This window comes from Nipponia nippon, unplaced genomic scaffold, assembly GCF_047370975.1.
Source record: "Nipponia nippon isolate SJK-2023a ecotype South Korea unplaced genomic scaffold, ASM4737097v1 scaffold_3, whole genome shotgun sequence".
NCBI lineage: Eukaryota > Metazoa > Chordata > Aves > Pelecaniformes > Threskiornithidae > Nipponia > Nipponia nippon.
Window position 1 is genome coordinate 34,658,142 of NW_028262347.1, and position 19,145 is coordinate 34,677,286.

At 36.2% G+C, this 19,145-nt stretch overlaps 1 protein-coding gene across 5 annotated transcripts in view; it reads left to right on the forward strand.

Annotated features, from left to right (window-relative positions):
* ARID2 (AT-rich interaction domain 2) overlaps positions 1–19,145 on the forward strand; it is a 109,472-nt gene that overhangs the window by 48,289 nt on the left and 42,038 nt on the right. For all 5 annotated transcript variants that reach the window (XM_087765155.1, XM_087765158.1, XM_087765156.1 and 2 more), the window contains 3 exons: positions 12,549–12,682; positions 13,542–13,760; positions 16,995–17,062. In XM_087765155.1, the coding sequence (XP_087621281.1) occupies positions 12,549–12,682; positions 13,542–13,760; positions 16,995–17,062 (421 nt within the window). The remainder of the gene's footprint in view (positions 1–12,548; positions 12,683–13,541; positions 13,761–16,994; positions 17,063–19,145) is intronic.

The window sequence follows — 19,145 nt, forward strand, 5'->3', positions numbered from 1 at the left end:
AAATTTTTTAGTGTTTTAGGTCCCCAGAGTATTTTTGTCTTTTCACTGCAGTCTGAAAAGTGTGTAATATTCCTAAATTTCAGAAACGTGCAATGCAATTGAAAAGCAGTATGTAAGTCTTTGCAGATGAGACAGATTCCAGTTTAGCAAAGTGGTTTGAGTAAGTGTATAGTTGTAATTGTAAGTATGTGATGTGAGACCATTCACATATTGTGATATTTTGCTAGATTACGCCTTTATAGGAGAAGTTTATTCTGCATAGCCAAGGCAATGTGAGTGACTTACCTTCCGTAATATTGTAGATGTCTGTGTTATTTATAATGGTTTGAGAGAAGCTCAAAGAACTGAAAATTCTTGGTAGGATAAATTCTTTTCAGGGCATTATTGCTGTGTAAATAACTTTTGTGTAATGATTAGCAGGCAGAAAATCAAAGAATTTACTTCTCGCGTACAAAAAAACCCAGCCTAGTTTTTCTAAAAACATTAGTGAAGTCCTTGAAAGTGCACAAGGGAATGGTTCTTAGTTTTGTTGTGCAAATACCAGCCCTCTTTATTTACATATTCGGTAATGGAACTGTGAACTAAAGACAACAGGGAATCACCTCCTTAATTGTAGGTACTACAAGGCCAGTTTGCATCTTGAATTTGGGGAAAAAGCTAAGACTGAATTGCCATAGAAATTTTCTCTTCAGTGGGAACAACTCTTCAGTCAATGCACTGACAGAATGTTGTATTGCTGTAATAAGCGTTGTTTCTTTCTCCACTTTCTTTTGTGTTACGGGGGGGGGGGGGGAACAAAAGCAAAAATCTTTCTTTAATTTAAATTTCATAATAGTTAAATAGTAAACATGAGTAGTGGGCAAATGAATCTATACCTGTTTATAATGCATATAGTTTTCTTCATATAGTTAATTATATATTTGTATGTTGCTTATATAGCTTTATAGAGTCAGTAGGTCTTCCAGCCAATTTAACAACTACTCGTGTTCACCGGTCTGAAAGTTATGCAACTTTCTACATGGTATATGTTAAATGTGTACACATGTATTTGCATTAAAACGTCTTTATGTATGTAGCTGCTTCTCTCAAATACTTCTGGAACACTTGGTTGTTTAATCTGCGGTGGTCAAAGCCCATAATGTGTTTAAGGTACTTTTTCCTTGTTTCTAATCTTGTGAGTGACTGTCAGATTTTTAGCTTTAATATTTGGCAAAATATGAGCCACTGTTCTTAATGGAAGTCCCCAGCTTTAAAACATGCTCTAAGTTATCACACTGTGTAGGAATGATAACTTTGTGTCCTGAATTTTTTTAAAATAAATAAGTCTTCTTTTATGTATATATTTATACATCTATTTAAAAAATATTTCCTCTTTAAATACACTTATTAGATAAATATGTCTGTTGCTGTCGAAACACCACCCAGTCCTAGGATATGTTTGTGAAAGAATGCATGTTTACAAGTGATTTTTATTTTAGTATTTACTTTGACACTTGACTTAGTGACCTAAATAGTGTTCACTGAACAGAAGTTTCTACGTTCTTTGCAGGCTCTGTATTACAAGGCATACTGTGTGTAACTAATGCTACGTGGGAAGCTGTATTTAATTGAAAGTATTATTATACTGTATCACAGTACATCTTACAGTGTAGAGGCATTCACTTGGATCACTACCGGCTTTGCAGTGGATTCAGGAATACTAAAAACTGTTGTGGAGACTTTCATAATGCGGTGGCATTTGGGGTTTCAGTGGTTACCTGAAACTAGATGGCTGGTGTGGGTGATTGATAGGACATTATTGTGACTTGCTTTGGGCAAGCCACACAATGCTCATTTATAATTTCCTGCACGTGCCTACAGTGATTCCTAACGTAGTACCGTTTGTATGAGTGCATCTCTGCCATTCAGATACTCTTGTGTTCAGGCACTGTGGGGAAATCTAGGTGGTACTGTAGATTGTTTTTCAAAATAGAGAAACTTCAGGGGTTTTCTAGAATTTATGAGCGTGTTATGGAGATAGCAAAAAATCGTGAGGATTCTGATGTTTTGTTTGAAGAGCTAAACTCAGACTGCTGTGATACTTGGCAGACTTGATGAGCCATCATCCTAGATGGCAACAGAATGACTATAATATTAGGAAGATGAATACATCTGGGAATTGCCTTTGTTGAAAAGTTAATTCCCAGATACAGACTGGAGAATTAATACTATTAATAATGGTATAGCTCAGATATTCCTGGATATGAAGCCCATCAGATCTAATGAAACAGCTGCTGAAGCAGTAAGAGGTGGTGCTGGTTTTGAATTGTTTTGGCACGCCGTGAGAATGCAGTAGAAGTGTTAGTCCTGGAAAATAACTCTGGACCGCAGCTGTGGATCACAAGTGGATTCAGTTTAAATTAAACCTAAAATAAATGAAAACAAGCCTGTAAGTGAAGGATCTTAATTTCAAAAGAACAGGTGTTAATACGTTTTGGTGTTGGTTACAGCATAGTAGACCAGAATTTAGTTGCTTAACTGTCAAGACTTTGTCAAACGGGCCCACTGCTTTTGCTGTGTGGAGACTTTCCCTGTGCAGTCCTGCCAGATTTGGCCACAGGATTTAAGAAAGGTTAGAGGAAAGTTAAAGGAATGTAGAAGTAGGAGACCCAAATTTGCTTTCAGCTACTATTTCGGCTAACAAATCTTCACGGTGAATGAAACTTTTGCCTTTTATTTTAGTACTTCTTTCTGCCTCACCCCTCTTTCTGTAACAGCACAGAGTTCTTAACTTAGAGATGGGCAAAATATCTGTTTTCTTTTCCTGTTCTCAGTTATGCAGTGTATTTATCAGAATCTGTTGAAGTCCCTGGTAGTGCAGTTTTTTCAGAGGCTTGTGTTGTCGTCCCCCAGCCACCCCAGTCTTTTGAAGTTGCACTCCAGCGTATACACTTCAGTTGGCTAGCATGTCTTCTATTATTTTTCTTCTAAACTGGAGCATTATTAATATGAAAGCATAAAATAGTATCTTAATTTCTTTCCTCTTAGTCTTCCCATAGGTACACATTTTCAGTGACTCTAGAATGATTTTTTTTTTCCACTTAGAAGCATTGCATCTTTTTCTTGTTGTTGTAATGTCTAACAAAGTGAAACTTCCAGGATTGCTGATGCTCATGAATTTTACACTTCCTTTTCTGACAATAAATAATATATCTTGCCTTAACAAAGATTCAGAACTTCATGTATTTGGTTTTCTTCTGTTTGCAAAGGCTTCTTGGTAGGTTAAGAATTTTTTAACCAAATTTCAAGCAAACCACAAATTGGGCCATCTATCATGTAGTCTCATAACCTGTGTTACAAAATGTTGTTAACATACTTAAATTCCAGTGTATGCAATTGTAGTTTATATGTGGATCTGTATAGAGGTCTTGGACCAAGTTGAACCTGCACAGGGCCTTCCGAGTTCACCTAGCGTGTGACAGAATGATGTCAGGGTGCAGGCTGGAGTTGTGGAGTCCCTGGTATGGTGCATATGGTCAGATGGGGCTGCGTGGGAACTGACTCTGGAACAGGCCAGCCCAGGCTGGAGGACAGTATTCTGCGGCCACGTAGTGGAGCACCAGGCCAGACGACTGAAGAGCACAGCTGTTGGAGTTATCTGGCAAGCTGGCCAAGTACAGCGTTGAGTCTTGATTTGTCAGCCTGTCTTATTAGGTGGTCACAATAAGCCAGAAATCGAACAAATACTGCTGAGAATCTCATGTGGAGTGTTTCACTGGGTGCATTATGTGAGATACTAAGTTTCTGAGTTAGACAATGTGAATATGGAGAACACACAAACGTTGTTTTGAAGGATTCAGCTGCAAGCATCAATTCTGACAATAATTGGAAGTTAACTGTTGACTTGGAATTCATGGTGCCCTTGGGGCCGTGGAAAAAAGCCCTGAAGAGATTGCTGATGACACTGGTGAAACACTCAGATAGAAAATCAAGTTTGAGGCAGCTTGTTGGTGTATGCTAGAAGTTTTAGCAGAGCCTTTAAGTGGGTTGTTGAGTTTTGGCATTTCCAGGAACTAGTTAGGTTAACTCTTGGGACAGGTGTTTTGTAAGCGAACATCTGTGAGATGAGTAAATGAGTTAGACATTACTTGGGGCAGGTGAAGCAGCAGAGTTGTTAAGTTCTAAGCAGGAGTTTCATTCCAGAGTGTGGCACCAGTATCCTCTGTGTGCATTAGCAGTAGGAGAGTTGAGCATAAACGCTTTGGCCCTGCTGAGAAACAGCCTTCTCTGTGATTAAAATACTGCCTCCAATTAGGGTTCATAAATAGAAGCAGATTAGGATCAGATTTTCAAGTAATTGTAGCAGGCGCAGATTCGTGGTTTAGGACTATAATGGATTGGCTGATAAAGATGTTATCTTCTTAAAAAGGTTGCAGCTTTTAATTGGCACTACAGGTTCATGAGTTGTCTCTTGTAAACAAGTCAGATATACAACTGGGTAAACCACATATGAGTGCAAGTACCAGTGTGCTGCATGTATCAGGGAGGAATGTTATTGGAAGCCCGAGAGGTATTTGGGGTTTTTTTAAGTTCAAAATCTTATAATAATAGGTAGCGGTTAGTTTTTTTTCCCCTGTTGCCTCCAATATTTTTAGTTACTTTTTATTGTTTTACCCAAGCATGGACCCCTGTTCTGAAAATTTTCTAGTTGGCTTAGCATTGCCACTATGGAATTCCTTGGTCCGTCAGATCAGGGCGAGAGTCATGTCGAATTAGGGGTAAAGAGAGACAGTATGCAACTATTTGCAGTTAGGGTGACACAGACTGGAATATGGAGTAGTGTGAAATCCTTATTACAGGAAGGATTTTGTCTCATTATTATCTAGGATGTTGGTGTTGATAGGATTGCAAATAGGGAAAGAGGATGCAAGAGAATGAGCAGGAAGAGCATGTCGGTCTTGCTTCGTAAGGCAAGGCGTTCAAGCTAACAGAATTGGTGCAAGTTCATGTTGTCGGTCCCCTGCTAATAATGCTGCCAAAAAGAGAGTTTCAGGAAAGATCAAGTGGAGAGCTCTGGTAGGAATGGTACCTGCTTGTCCTTCACCTGAATTCAAAGATAAGGAATTGATAGTCGGACTGTGATGGTTGATGCTGTCTTCACTGTTTTGCCAGGCACTGGCTTAATATATATTTGGCAAATTTACTGTGCCCTTGTATGGGGAGCCAAAATATCCAAATAAGCCAGATGTTTTATACCAATACATAAAATAAGTTGACAAATACTAAGGGAGTATGTGATATACTCTAAATTTTCAATTGGAGACCATCATAATCTAAAAGTTTAGATGCTTTTTTATTCAAATTCTTGACTTTTGCGAGAAGCAGATTCAAAAGGTACCAGAAATGACCCCGAAACCCAAGCTTGTGGTTACTGTAAGCCCATTCAGGGCTACTGTTGATAGTAAATTCTGGATGCCACTAGCTGTACTTAGTATAGACTTCCTTTTATTAGTATTTTTTTCCCAAATATCTGAAAAGAAGCGTGAAACTAACTTGACTGAATAAAAACCTGTGTTGTTATTTAAGTAAGTATTTTTAACGGACAAAAATATTAGCCATCTTCATAGAACTTATTTTCTTACAGACCTGAAAGAAACAAAATTACTTATTGAAGTTCTGTCATAGGAACAGAATGTGTAATATGTGAATTTGATTTTCAAAGGGATATTATCTTTTGATTTCCAACTCAAGGGATTCTTAAAGGAACCAAGTTTTCAGAAAGCATTGAAATCACCTGCCCTTCAAAAAGTAGCCAGCCTTCACATGTCTCTGGCAGCCCATGTGTTTTCCCATGTTTCAGTACTTTGCGTATCCTGTAGTTCTAGCTATTCCCCAGGTGTGTGTGTGTGTGGTTGTTTTTTGGGGGTGGGGGTTGTTGGTTGGTTGGTTGGTTTGTTTCCGGGGGGAGTGTGGTTTGGTGGTGTTTTTTTGTTTTTGTTTGTTTTTTTTTAAGTCAAGCTTCTCAGAATAGGGGTGCAATCCAAGCTGAAAGGAGGGAGTGGCTGTAAATTGCCACTGGGAATTGCATTTCAGTTTCTTGAATATTTTGAATCGTGTGCACTGGACTAACACCAGTTCAAGATGCCATGCTAACAGTGTGGAGCACCTTTCAATGTATGTACAGAAGACAGTTTTCCTCGTTACTCCGTTCTCACCGAGGCTTCAACATAGTACTTGGGTTTTTTTCCTCAGACATCTTTGAAACTTTTATATCCCATATACGTTGCTTGTTTCATTTGTAGTTTCGTTCTGCTCCTTCATTTAGTTAGTTGCTTTAGTTCTTTTTCGTACATATTAGCTGCATCTTTCTCTTGCAGGGCCTCATTGTTCAGTTGGCGTTGAAATTAAAAGAGAAGGTTGGAAGATTGAGACCTGTGTTGTTGATGTATACTGCCTGTGACTTTGCTAAATTAAGGAAGCATTCTGAATTCCTAAAAACCTTTTTCTGTGATCAAAGTATGCATTTCTAGTCTATAGCTACAGATCTAAGTTGTTTTGAAACATGAGATTAGCCTTTTGTAACTATCTGATTGTAATTTATGAGCTTATGCACAACTGTTTTTCAGTAATAGAAAAGCTCAATTTATTATTCTTAAATTTCTTGTATCTTTAGAGCAAGACCTGTCTTTATGATAACTGTTCTGCTGTTTGCATAGTAGCTGTATGCCAGACTGGTAAGATTAGAATTTAAGACTAGTAAAGCTCATTTACAAGCTAATTTACAAAGCTCCTTCTCTGCACTAAAATTCCAGGTCATGCATTCTCTCTGCAGCAAATAAAAGGAGGGTTTGGAGGATTGAGGTCTGTACAGCTGTCTGTAAACAGTCGGTACTTACATAACGTAAAGGAATCATACTAAAGCAGTCTCTTAAGGTCCGGCTATTATTGTTGAAATTCAGTAATACAATGCTGTTAAACTTGATGGATTCAGAAACAGTGAAACGTCCTCCTGTAAACTAGCAGTATTTTAAAAGGAGTAAGTGTATGTGTTAGAGGTGGGGAAGGTCTTCCTATTTGTCATGTGGTGTGTTTTTTTGTTTTTGGTTTTTTTTTTTTAACTTTTGTAACTGAGGTTTTGAGGTTGTTGGGGCCTTTTAAAATTTTGTTTGATTGCTTGTGTTTGGTTTTTTCCCTCAGCAAACTTCATTAGTTTGGGGTGAGATAGGAAAGAGAAAGTGTTCTTTGAAGAGGTGGAACTTCAGTAAATTGAATAACAACAAAAAGAGCTGAGAATTTAAGAAAGTGAAGTTGGTACTTGCTTTGGCGTAGGGAAAAATTAGATCATCACTTAAGGTTGATTTGAATCCTGGTTTCCTATGAAATATTTATAAGATGTTGGTGAGAACTTTGTGAGAGTTGTCAACACTGAAAAAAATTACGACCACTTTAGTTTGCAAAGGTCTTTTAATTTATACATAACATTTTTCTAACCCCCCAAAATTTCTTAATCAAACTGAGTGGGAAAGAATGTAATTGATTTTGGAGAGGGAAGAAGGAAACTAGATTTTGAAATTTCAGAGTTTTCTGTGTTTGGCAGAACTGTTTTAACACATTTTAATAAAGTAGGTATTAACAGAGGAGCACATCTAGGATATTCATATTGTTCAGCTCTGCAGGGATGTGGCTTTAATAAAAAGCATAAGGTTCAGTATTTGTATTTTAAAGTATGGAACAACATGGATTAGTTTATGATATATAAGGCACTTTTTTTTTTTTTTTTTTTAATGCTTTATGCTTTAAAAGCTGTTCATTCTTGGTAAAATGGATGAGTCCAGAAAAAGATGGTAGTAAATTTGCACACTGTGTTTTGAGTACTGTATGTGTTTCTGTATGGGGATTTTTACTTCATCTTATTAAATATTCTTATGAAATCTGAGTATGTAATGAATGCTAAGCTTAAGCTTTGACTCAGACCAACAAATATGAGGAAATTGGATCCAGCCACAGCACTTCTAAAGTCCCATTAGACAAGCTAAGGCAGTGTAGCTTCTGTCAGTGTAGAAATGGCACATGCGCATCATCTTCTTGCCATCCTCAGCTGTGTACACCTGCTGATTCCCCTGCATCAGCTGTCGTATTCATCTGACCCCTGTTCAGTTTGAAAAATCAGTGGAAAGCCAAACTAGAATCGTCTTTGTTTGCTAAATGAGGTCTCTGGAGAGTGAGAGACTGGATGGTCAGAAGGAGGGAAGGTCAAGTTGTCTCTGAGCTACTCCTTTAGGTCTTGATCATAAACACACATTTATGTAGGATTTGTTTAAATTGATTGGATTTATTCATAGATTTGATTAATCTGATTCAGGACTTTGTGAAGGCAGTATCTTTTCCTCGACGTGTCTTTTTTCCTCAATTTCAACAGGTTTTGATGATCTCGCAGGAGTACAAAGCAAAAGCTTATGTTTGTGCATGTGTACGAAAGATCAGTTCTAGATTTTCAGGTTTCCTTTTCACTTGGTATCAGAAGTTAGACCAGTTTTGTGAAATCATCTTTTCAACATTGGTCACCTCAATTACAGTATAAACTCATTTATTCAAACCATGATGACAGTGGTGATGACGGACTGAGTTACTGAACTGTTTGAAAGACAACGAACAAATGCTGGTAGCAGAAAGAAGTCTAGGCTTTTGCAGTGAGCAACATTTAACTGAAAGTATTTTAATTGTTCCCATGGTTCAATTTGGACCAGGGTAAATTGGAAATATTCATAGAATCACAGAATACCTGGTTGGAAGGGACCTCAAGGATCATCTGGTCCAACCAAGAAAGGCAAGAAAGGCAAAAGCACAGTCTAGACAAGATGGCCCAGCACCCTGTCCAGCTGAATCTTAAGAGTGTCTTAAGAGTTGGGGAATCCAGCACTTTCCTGGGGAGATTATTCCAATGGCTAATTGTTCTCATTGTGAAAAATTTTCCTCTTGTGTCCTGTTGGAATCTCCTCAGGAGTAACTTGAACCCATTACCCCTCTTTTCCATGTGACTCCTTGTAAAAAGAGAGTCTCCATCTTCCTTGTAGCCACCCTTTGAATACTGAAACATGGTGATGAGGTCTCCCCTAAGCATTCTTTTCTCAAGGCTGAACAAACCCATTTCTCTCAGCCTTTCCTCATATGGCAGGCTTCCCAGTCCTTGGATCATCTTTGTGGCCCTTCTCTGGACCCTCTCCAGCCTGTCCACATCTGTTTTGTATAGCAGGGACCAAAACTGGACACAGTATTCCAGGTGTGGCCTGACAAGCGCTGAGTAGAGTGGGATAATGACTTCTTTATCTCTGCTGGTGATGCCCGTGTTGATGCAACCCAGCATCCAGTTGGTTTTCTTTGCTGCAGCAGCACGCTGCTCACTCATATTGAGCTGGTTGTCCACCAGGACCCTCGGGTCCCTTTCCACAGAGCTGTTCCCCAGCCAGGTAGATCCCAGTCTGAGCTGCACTCCTGGATTATGTTTTCCCAGGTGCAAGACCTTACACTTGTCCTTGTTGAACTTCATAAGGTTCTTGTTAGTCCACTCTTCCAGGCTGTCCAGGTCTTCCTGCAGGGTGGCTCTCCTTTCCAAAGTGTCCACTTCTCCACTCAGTTTGGTATCATCATCAGACTTCATCAGGGTACACTGATGTGGTCCTGCGTACTATTAGACTTGCACATAGTTCAGGATCCTGCACAACTGTGTTCGTTCTTAGGATTTTAGAAGCCACTATTAAGCTTATCTTAAAATACCGATCACTAATGTGTACAGATGGGAATTTAGCCTGTCAAAATACATAAGCCACTGGTATTTTTTCAGTTCGTAGTCACTACAGTATTTTCTGGGTTCAGAATGGTCAGAATAGGGAAGAGATGCTGGTTGGTATGTAGGTGTACATAGTTCAAAACAATGAGCCTTAAATAAATGTTTCTGTCACTGGAAGAATAAAATACTTTCTAGATGATTTAAAATCATGGATTTCTAGCCTTCACAATTGGAGATGAGTGTTTTATTCCAGTAAACCTTGTTTTTGTAGCTGTGTTAGGGTATCTACACAGTTATTTTGAGAAACTAGTAGAGATAAGCATGAGGTCACAGGACACATAAGATTGCATGGTGCATTATTCACCAGGCATTCAGTTTCTGACTGTACACTTGAATGTTTGGCTATGCTACTATAGCTTCGTGCTTTTTAAAGTCTTTTTATCAGTTACATTCCGCAGTGTGTATTTCTCTCTTCTCGACTTCTAAATTGCTTAATCCCATACTATATTTAATATTAATCTCCCATGCAGAGCTTGAGAACGGCTCTGAATTGAGCTCCAACATGCTCTCCAGTGTGTGTGTGTGTGTGTATATGCACACATTTTATATATATCTATGTATATAAACACCCTACTTGTGTTAATTGTTGTTGTGTGTTGGGTTTTTTTTTAAGTTATCCTAAAATGTTTTAAGAAGTTATCAAGTAAATGATAATATGGAAAATAGAAATTGTCACATCTAATCTTCTTGCGTGTGTGCGTGTGATTGCCATATTCAGTGTTCAGTGATGTAATGTTCATTTATAGGGTGTGTAACATTCATAGATAGTGGAAGGAAATTTTTTTTGTTTTTAAATAAAGCTTGAATAGTAGCAGATAATAAAGCAGAATAAAGTTGTGGTACTCCCTCTCTGATAAAATGCAACAAGGAAATAAAATAATAAAACAGTTATGTAATTACTTAGGTCAGGGTCTCTAAATGACCATTTTAATACAACAAAATATCGGTTCTTTACAAGGGAGCTACACTAATTCTCCCCCCCCCCCCCCCCACACCTTGGAGTAATGTCGTTGATGCTCATATGCTGAGAATCACCCATTGCCATATAGAAGCTATGGATTGTATTTGATTTTAATCTTTGGATATAAGATGTAAGGGAAAGGAAAGAAGTAGGATAAAAGGATAAGGAAAAAATAGTGGAAGAGAAGAATTGGGATTTAGATGTAAAAACCTGTGCATAGGAGAGTGTTGAGTTATGAGTTTTTAAAAGTTATAAACAATTTTATAGGATTTTACTTTTTTGCAGATTTTAAATTGGGACCTCATTAGTATAAATGAGCATTTTTAGTTTAAAGATTAAAAAAACAACCATATTTAAATGTAATTTTTAGTCCCTAAAAGCAAATGATAATGCAGGGAAGATTTTTGCTGACTCCTTAACTCACTGAAGAGTCTATGTAATAAGGATGGCGCTGTAGCAGTGGTTCATATAAAAATAACATATATAGTGCTTTGGATATCCTGAACATTAGTCAGACACAAATCATAGTTGCGTGTGATACAGTGCACCATGATATGCCTTAGTAACTCTGGAATTTTTTCCTTCCTTCTGGAACGTACCAGTTTCTTAAAAAAAAATCTATTTGCTAATATTTTAAAGTTATGGCTACATCACTGATATCTCACTTCATGAAATAATTACTAATTTAATGCATCTGAAATATTCCCCAGAGGTCAATGGGAACACTGTTTTCTTTAAATCTTTCTGATTCACCATGAGTTAATGACTTCAATGTCTACTGACAAAAATGATACCAAAAGCTTGCTTTTTTTCCTAATATATTAAATATTTTTAGCATATACAGAGGAAGATGTTTTAAATGATTGCCTGATTACATAATATTTTTATTATGATTTAAATGACTTGCTATTGTAAGTTTTCAGCACAATGAAAGTTTGTAAATTTAGGCAACTTTTTGATCTTGGAATAATTTCATGAAGGGTTTTGCAGCTATGTATCAGTGTGAAGTTAAAGCTAGAGTGGGTCTTTTAAGTTGACTTTATATACTGGAGTGTAAAAAATTTTTTGAAAGTTACAAATTTAATGCTAAATTAACTGTTAATTGAGATAATTAATTTACCAAGCTGATTGACTGTTTACTTTTTTATATGTAAATTCTGTGCTTGCAGTCTATTCTGTGTACAATATATCAGAATTTTTTTCTTAAGGGGTTCAAAGGGATTTCTAGTAGTCGTTAGTTGCAGCCATGGCTCAGAACTTCTGATCCTGAATTGTTGCCCTCAGTATCCCTGCATTCTCATACTCTCGTGTAATTGCTAGGACTTAGTATATCATTTCTCTTTAAGTCAGATGAAAAGAAATAAGTGTTTTTCTGGACTTGACTTCAGTATATGTATTGGTAACCTGCACAGAGTAATTTTTATGATGCTTCCACCTGCAGAGTTACCTTGGGTAGCAAAAGCTGATTTGGGAAAAATGGACTTAGTCACAAGAGGGCTCAACAGGTTGCCATTTAGCTAGGGATTGTTGTTGAGAAATGTGAGGAAATTTAATATTTAAATCCATAATTCCACATATCTGCATTTTCTGTATAGCCTGTTGTCAGTCTGACTCACGTTTCATGTTTTATACTACTTTGATTATTGTTTCCAGTAAATTCCCGTGTTTGTACCGTTTGTTTCCTTGGGCAGTTCAGTTCTTGGGGGATGAAGGATTTAGTTGCACTATATATATTTAAAATATTTGCTTTTTTTATTCCAGTTATCTAGAAAAGTATGAAAAAGTCCATCATTTTGGGGAGGAGGATGATGAGGTACAACCAGGCAATCCAAAGCCACAACTTCCTATTGGTGCAATTCCAACTTCCTATAACTACCAGCAACACAGTGTGTCAGGTAAATTCTTGTGGAAAAGTGCTATTTTTTCCATACATATATATATGTGTGTGTGTGTATTTGGACAGGCTACAGAAATATTGTAAATTTAGCTACACACTATTAAAACAATCAAATCTGTGGGTCACTCAAATTATTAATTTAATACATTCAAAAACCTTTCCATTGTGAACCAGAACAAAATAAATCTGAAAATCCATAAACTATTTGTCTTCTTTATGAATGTTTCTCTTTCTAATTAGCAGGGCTAAATAGTTACTTGTCTTGAAACAACGTACCTTGAAAATTCGCAGATTGTGTTTCTGTCACATCAATCATTTCTCTACAGAGCCAAATACCTGAACTGAGCATACGATTTATTAATCTTTAAATGCCAAGGAATAAAGCACGTGCATAAGGAGCCAGAATCACCACCATTGTAATTTAGAGACCAAAGTATCAATCTTGAACCAATAAACAAGTTAGAAGCTGGTGGACTCTCTGGAATGGATGTGTAATTTGTTGTGTAGAGAAAGTGACTCCAAATTGTATTACAATTCTATTCTGCTTTAATTAAAGTTTGCGTTTTCAAAGCTTTTCTTTGGGAGAACATACTGCAGTACTGCATTCTGGAGATGATGAAGGAATTAATATTAACTAGAAAGGTACACAGCTAAGTAGAATGTGTTCAGCATTTTGGCCAAAGAAAAATGGAAAAAATAAATTGAATACTGTAAAAAATTTGTTAAAACCCACAATACCTTATTAATAAACTTTTTTGGAAAATACTTACAATTCATGATAATATTGCTTAATGTATCATCTGGATATTACTTAGTTTAGCTGTGAAAATGTTTTAATTTTTTTTTTTCTTATTTAGATTACCTTCGTCAAAGCTATGGGCTGTCTATGGACTTTAACTCACCAAATGACTATAATAAATTGGTGCTTTCACTGTTATCTGGACTCCCAAATGAGGTGGACTTTGCAATTAATGTATGTACTCTTCTTTCAAATGAAAGCAAGCATGTTATGCAGCTTGAAAAGGACCCTAAAATCATCACTTTACTGCTTGCAAATGCTGGAGTGTTTGATGACAGTAAGTATATAACATTTTTTTGCAACAGAAAGAGTCAATACCTGTTGTAGCATCTTTCACAACCCTTGATAATTGAAATGTTTATAATTTATTGCACTGTAATATATTTATCTCAAGTTTGGTTTGTTTTTTTTTTTACCTTGTCCACAGTTTGTTTTTAACTGACATTACAAATACCTTTTAAGTTAGGTAATTTAAAACAGTGTTATTTAACAGTTTAGTGACATGTAAGAATTTAGTTTTTCAGTTATAAGAGTTTAATTGTTCAAGATGCTCAAGTTTACAACATTGAATTTCCATCTGCTTAGTATTGTACTATTGCTTTCTTCTGAATTCGTAGGACTGTGCTGACTTTTCATAATTCTTTTCTAGTAGCAGTCACAAATTTAAAAATTAAAAAAGAGCAGTCTGAAAACAAGGACCCACTAAGATTTTTATCCTGATAATTCACTACATGTTCGACTGTAGTGAAACTCAGAATATAAAACTCAAGGGATAAAAATCTTAATCTGAGTTTCAGAATTACTTAATGTGTTAGCACATAAATTTTAAGAGTCTATTCAATCAAATTACTTCAGTATATGAAATAAATTCTTCTGTGTGACTTGTTCACTGTGCCCTCCGTGCCAAGTTGTTCCTTGTTAATTGCTTGTTTGTCTTTCTGTCAAGAAGAGGGGAAAAAAATAAGTTAATGCAAACCATCGTAAAATTGTAACAGCACAGCTCCTGTCTTGTGGTGGTGAGGAGGAAGTATTTACTGGTTTTATGTACTGATTTTTTTTTTTTATACTGAATTTTAGAAATTACTCCCATAAGAAATTGCTCAAATGAGCTTTTTCAGCTAAGTACATTTAAGTCTGCGAGTACAGATGATCATATCTGTTTGAGTATAAATCTGCTTTGCATGTGTAAGCACAAACATAGTATGGTATGTCAGAGATTCTGTTTTAAAATTCTGGGGAAGAAATCAGTGTTAGACATTGTATACTGTTCGGGGTTTCTTTGTTTGTTTGGGTTTGTTTGTTTGTTTTGTTTTCTTTTGTTTTTAAATCATTAGCATTTGCTGGAGGTGTCCAAAGAAGGGCAAGGAAGTTGGTGAAGGGTCTAGAGCACAAGTCTTATGAGGAGCAGCTGAGGGAGCTGGGGCTGTTTAGTCTGGGGAAGAGGAGGCTGAGGGGAGACCTTATTGCTCTCTACAACTACCTGAAAGGAGGTTGTAGCGAGGTGGGGGTCGGTCTCTTCTCCCTAGAAACAAGCGATAGGACGAGAGGAAACAGCCTCAAGCTGCGCCAGGGGAAGTTTAGATTGGATATTAGGAAAAACTTCTTCCCCGAAAGGGTAGTCAGGCACTGGACCAGGCTGCCCGGGGAAGTGGTTGAGTCTCCATCCCTGGAGGTATTTAAAAGATGTGTAGATGTAATGCTTAGGGAAATGGTTTAGTGGTGGACTTGGCAGTGCTAGGTTAACGGTTGGACTCGATGATCTTAAGGGTCTTTTCCAACCTTAAGGATTCTATGATTCATTTTTATGTAATGATTTGTAGCTTCCCTCTCCTCCCCCCAGTATTGCATTAGCATTCTTCAGCTTCTCTCTTACATTTTTGATTTGTACCCATGCCCTTCAGATATGGTTACATCTCAGTCATTTGGTGTCTGCATCAGCCCAGTCACAAGAAGTTTCAAAGAAAAAATATTTGAAAGGAAGTTTCAGTGAAACTTAGATTCCAGGATGTTCGCTGTCTAGATTTTTGAGTTTGCCATCACTCCTCTCTTCTTTTGATGGAACTGCTATGGACTTAGGAATTTATGAATAATTTAATCAAGTTTTGTATTGCTATTTCATTTTTTTTTTGATGTTGCAGAAGTAGACAGTGTTTTCTTGAGTTTTTGACTTGGACTCTGAGCACAGGCTTGTTCCATAGCTAGTCTGTATTAGTATTTCTTATATTGAAAAATACCTGAGGTAAAGCCAAGAGAAATGACAAGCATGTAATGGGCTTGCTCTTTTCATTCCCTAGGGAAAACTTCATTTTTATCTCACCTGATTACATCTTCTGGATAAATCCAGGGAGTGTCCTAGCAGCATTAGGAGACCTAATTGGGACAAACTGGGGAAAGAAAGGGGGAGTGTGTTTACTTATTTTTGAAGCGTGAAGCTTCTATTTGAAATTCTTATATGCTTTTATGTTGTAAATAATGAAAGTAAATCTGTCAAGTTTGGTGATTAAATGGAATCTGTAGTTGGCCGATCCAGGTAGTATGAAAACACTGTGTCACAGTGTTTCAGGTGTAAATAAATGACAGCTGATGAACTTTATTTAATGTGGGTTTTAGATTTGCCTTGTCTATAATTAAGGTTTTATCATTGTTAGTATTTATAATGCGCTGCTTCTAGGTAACAAGAAAAATATGTCTTTCTTTTTCCTCCCATAAACTTTGAGATTGCAATTATATTGCATGTGATGGGGCAGCCCCAGGGGTTTGGGGGTGTATGGTATCTTCAGTTTGGAGTGCCTTGGTTTGGATTCTCTGAGTTGAAAGCTGATGTGGTCTTGGAATTGAGATTTATAGCATTTTGTTCAAAACAATAAAACATTGTGAACCAAAATGTTTAAGTGTAACTTACATGTGTCGTTAGTTCATTACAGAACTATTGCAAGACAGAGTTTATTTTTTGATTGAGTCTTTGCTGCTTTCGGGGAGTGATGATTAGAAAATTTGTGGTAGTGGCTCCACCAAACACCCAAGAACATCCATTAGGCTTTCTGGTTAAATATTGAGTTTCGATTGAGTGCTGTCAAAATCTCACTACTGCTATTAGTTTTTTTAGAAAAGATTAATGGGAATTTGTTTAATTACTAAAGTAGCGTTTACAGCTTATACTGTGCACATGGAAAACAGTTGTTGATGTGAGGTTGAAAATTGAGCAGTCATCTTGACTCCTGGAAAAGGGCTATGGAAAAGTTTCCTATGTGTTTTTTAAAGGGTTCACAAACTAGTCCATTCTTTATGGACTACTTAGTCTCAATTTAGACTGTAAAACTGCAGTAGCAGTTAGTTAAATGACTACAGACATTTCAGTTGGTTTATGTAATGCAGTACAGGACTTTTTTTCACAAAGGGGAAACGCTAGAAGAGTCTAGTGTTGTTGAATATTTAGTTTATGGATTAGTAAACAGTCAAACAAAAATGTTCATTTTTTTATTTTACTAAATATTGCTTTTTATGCTTAAAGCTTTAGGATCATTTTCTGCTGTGTTCGGAGAAGAGTGGAAGGAGAAAACTGATAGAGATTTTGTTAAGGTAATTTAAAAGTTATTAAAATAATTTTGAACTGCATATGGCAAATATCAAATCCTTTAAAAAGATAGAAAATTATAAGATATACTAGCATATGTCTTTTGAATTACTCTCAGCTTTATTCTTTTGATTTAAATATAATAGGACACTAAATCACAGTTGTCATAATGTTTGGATAAACAGGAAGAAATGTATTAAGAAAAAATAGGTGTAGGGAAATGAATGAAGAGGTTTTATGTTTCTTTGTATAAGAAAATATGTGTGAGGAAAAGGAATACTGGCCAACATATTTAGCAAGAAAAAAAAATGCTAAAACTGGCCAACATATTTAGCAAGAGAAAACAATGCTGTTTTTTTAAAACTGCCATGATCAGTAGAGAAACATTCTGGATTATGAAAATTAAGTCCATAACATAAGAAGCATAGGACAAGTTTAAGTAAGTTAGCAATGTTGCGAGTTTGTTTCAGTTAAAATATTTTTGCACAAGGCTTTTTTTATCTTTCCACTAGAGGGCACAATCTACTGTACAAGTAATGAAATGAGGTAAAAATATAACTCAAGTTTCTTTGTGTAAATGCTTCCTCTTTATTCTAGGTCAGCATTCTGAGGTGAATGAGAACATGAAATATATTATAGCTGAAAGAGGTTCGACATTTCAGCATATTTGCTATGATATACAATTCCCTTAAATTGAATTTCAGGTGATGATTTGTGTGGCTAAAATAGAAGAAAGCTAGATTAAAATATATTTTGATAACTTATGCTTTTTATTAAGTAAAAATGTGAAGAGATAAGCTGGTGAGTTCCTTATGAACTCATAGCTAGGTTTCTGCTCAATTTCTTATTTGTCTCCTATACTGAAATGTCTTACCAGTATTATAGAGAAAGAAACCAGTATTATAGTATTATTTATTAGGAGCTTTTTCCATTTGTCTTTTGTTTTATTTTTATGTAACTCAATTTTGAGACAAGTTGAACCATACTAGTGTTAGTTAAATGATAAGTATTGCTGAAATATCAGTGAGTAGATTCCCTAACCAAAATTGCCTAGGTAAAGTTAAGAACAAAAAAGGTAAGCTCTCATATTTGTTAGTATATGAACTTGAAAACGTGGTTCAAATGTGCTGAAGGTAAGTATAAAAAATAATGCTTCGTAATCTTTGTTTCCTTTTTCCATTGAAAAATATGTCCAGAAGTACTATAGGTTGTGTTTTGGTTTGTTTTTTTTCAAAGCACTTAGCACGTCTGTGTTGACTTCACCCTAAACTGTCACAGACTGTTGCTGATCTAGAGCAGCAACAAGTGCCATGTCTAGATCTGTAAACATTTAAAATTACACAGAATTCTAATTTATTATACGTTCATTAATTATATAAACTTAAGTAATTGTGGTAGATAAGGACAGACGGTTCTGATACATGTTTTTAACGAAGTGTTAAGTAGAACCACTGTAACTGCAATAAGGCTTACTAATAAGAAACTTGGATACTCTCCAAGATCTATTTTTGAACATTACAACATGTATAGTACCACTCTGTAGTGAATACTGCTGAAAGCATGTCAGAAACTAACACCAGATCTAAAAATATCTCTAATGCCAAGAATCCAGATTTTTTACATCATCTTACTTCAAGCATTTGTTTGACCCTATTACTGGAAGTAATTTGCTTTGTATTGCAGCTGTGGCTGTGTCAAAACACAAATGAGGGGAAGCATTATGGGAGCTTCATGACATAGGAGAGAGATATTTGCTTGGCAGAGTAGAGATTGTATATGTTTTTTTTTTAATTTGCTTTTACAGCTTTAAGATTAATAGAATGTGTATCCCTCCTTTCATTGTTCACATCTTTTAAAAAACTTTTTTATTTGTTTGTTTTGTTTTATTTTTTATTTTGCTGCCACTTGTTTGTGTCTTGATTTTGTAAGGTTATCGTTCCAGTTTGTTTCTCTACTATAATGTCAGCAGATTAGAAGTTTGTGTAAAGATGAAAACGGAGAAGAGTTTTTAAGTGGGAGAGGAAAAATGCAGAATTATCAATTAAAGTATAGTGATGGCATGAACACACGAATGGTAGAGATACATAG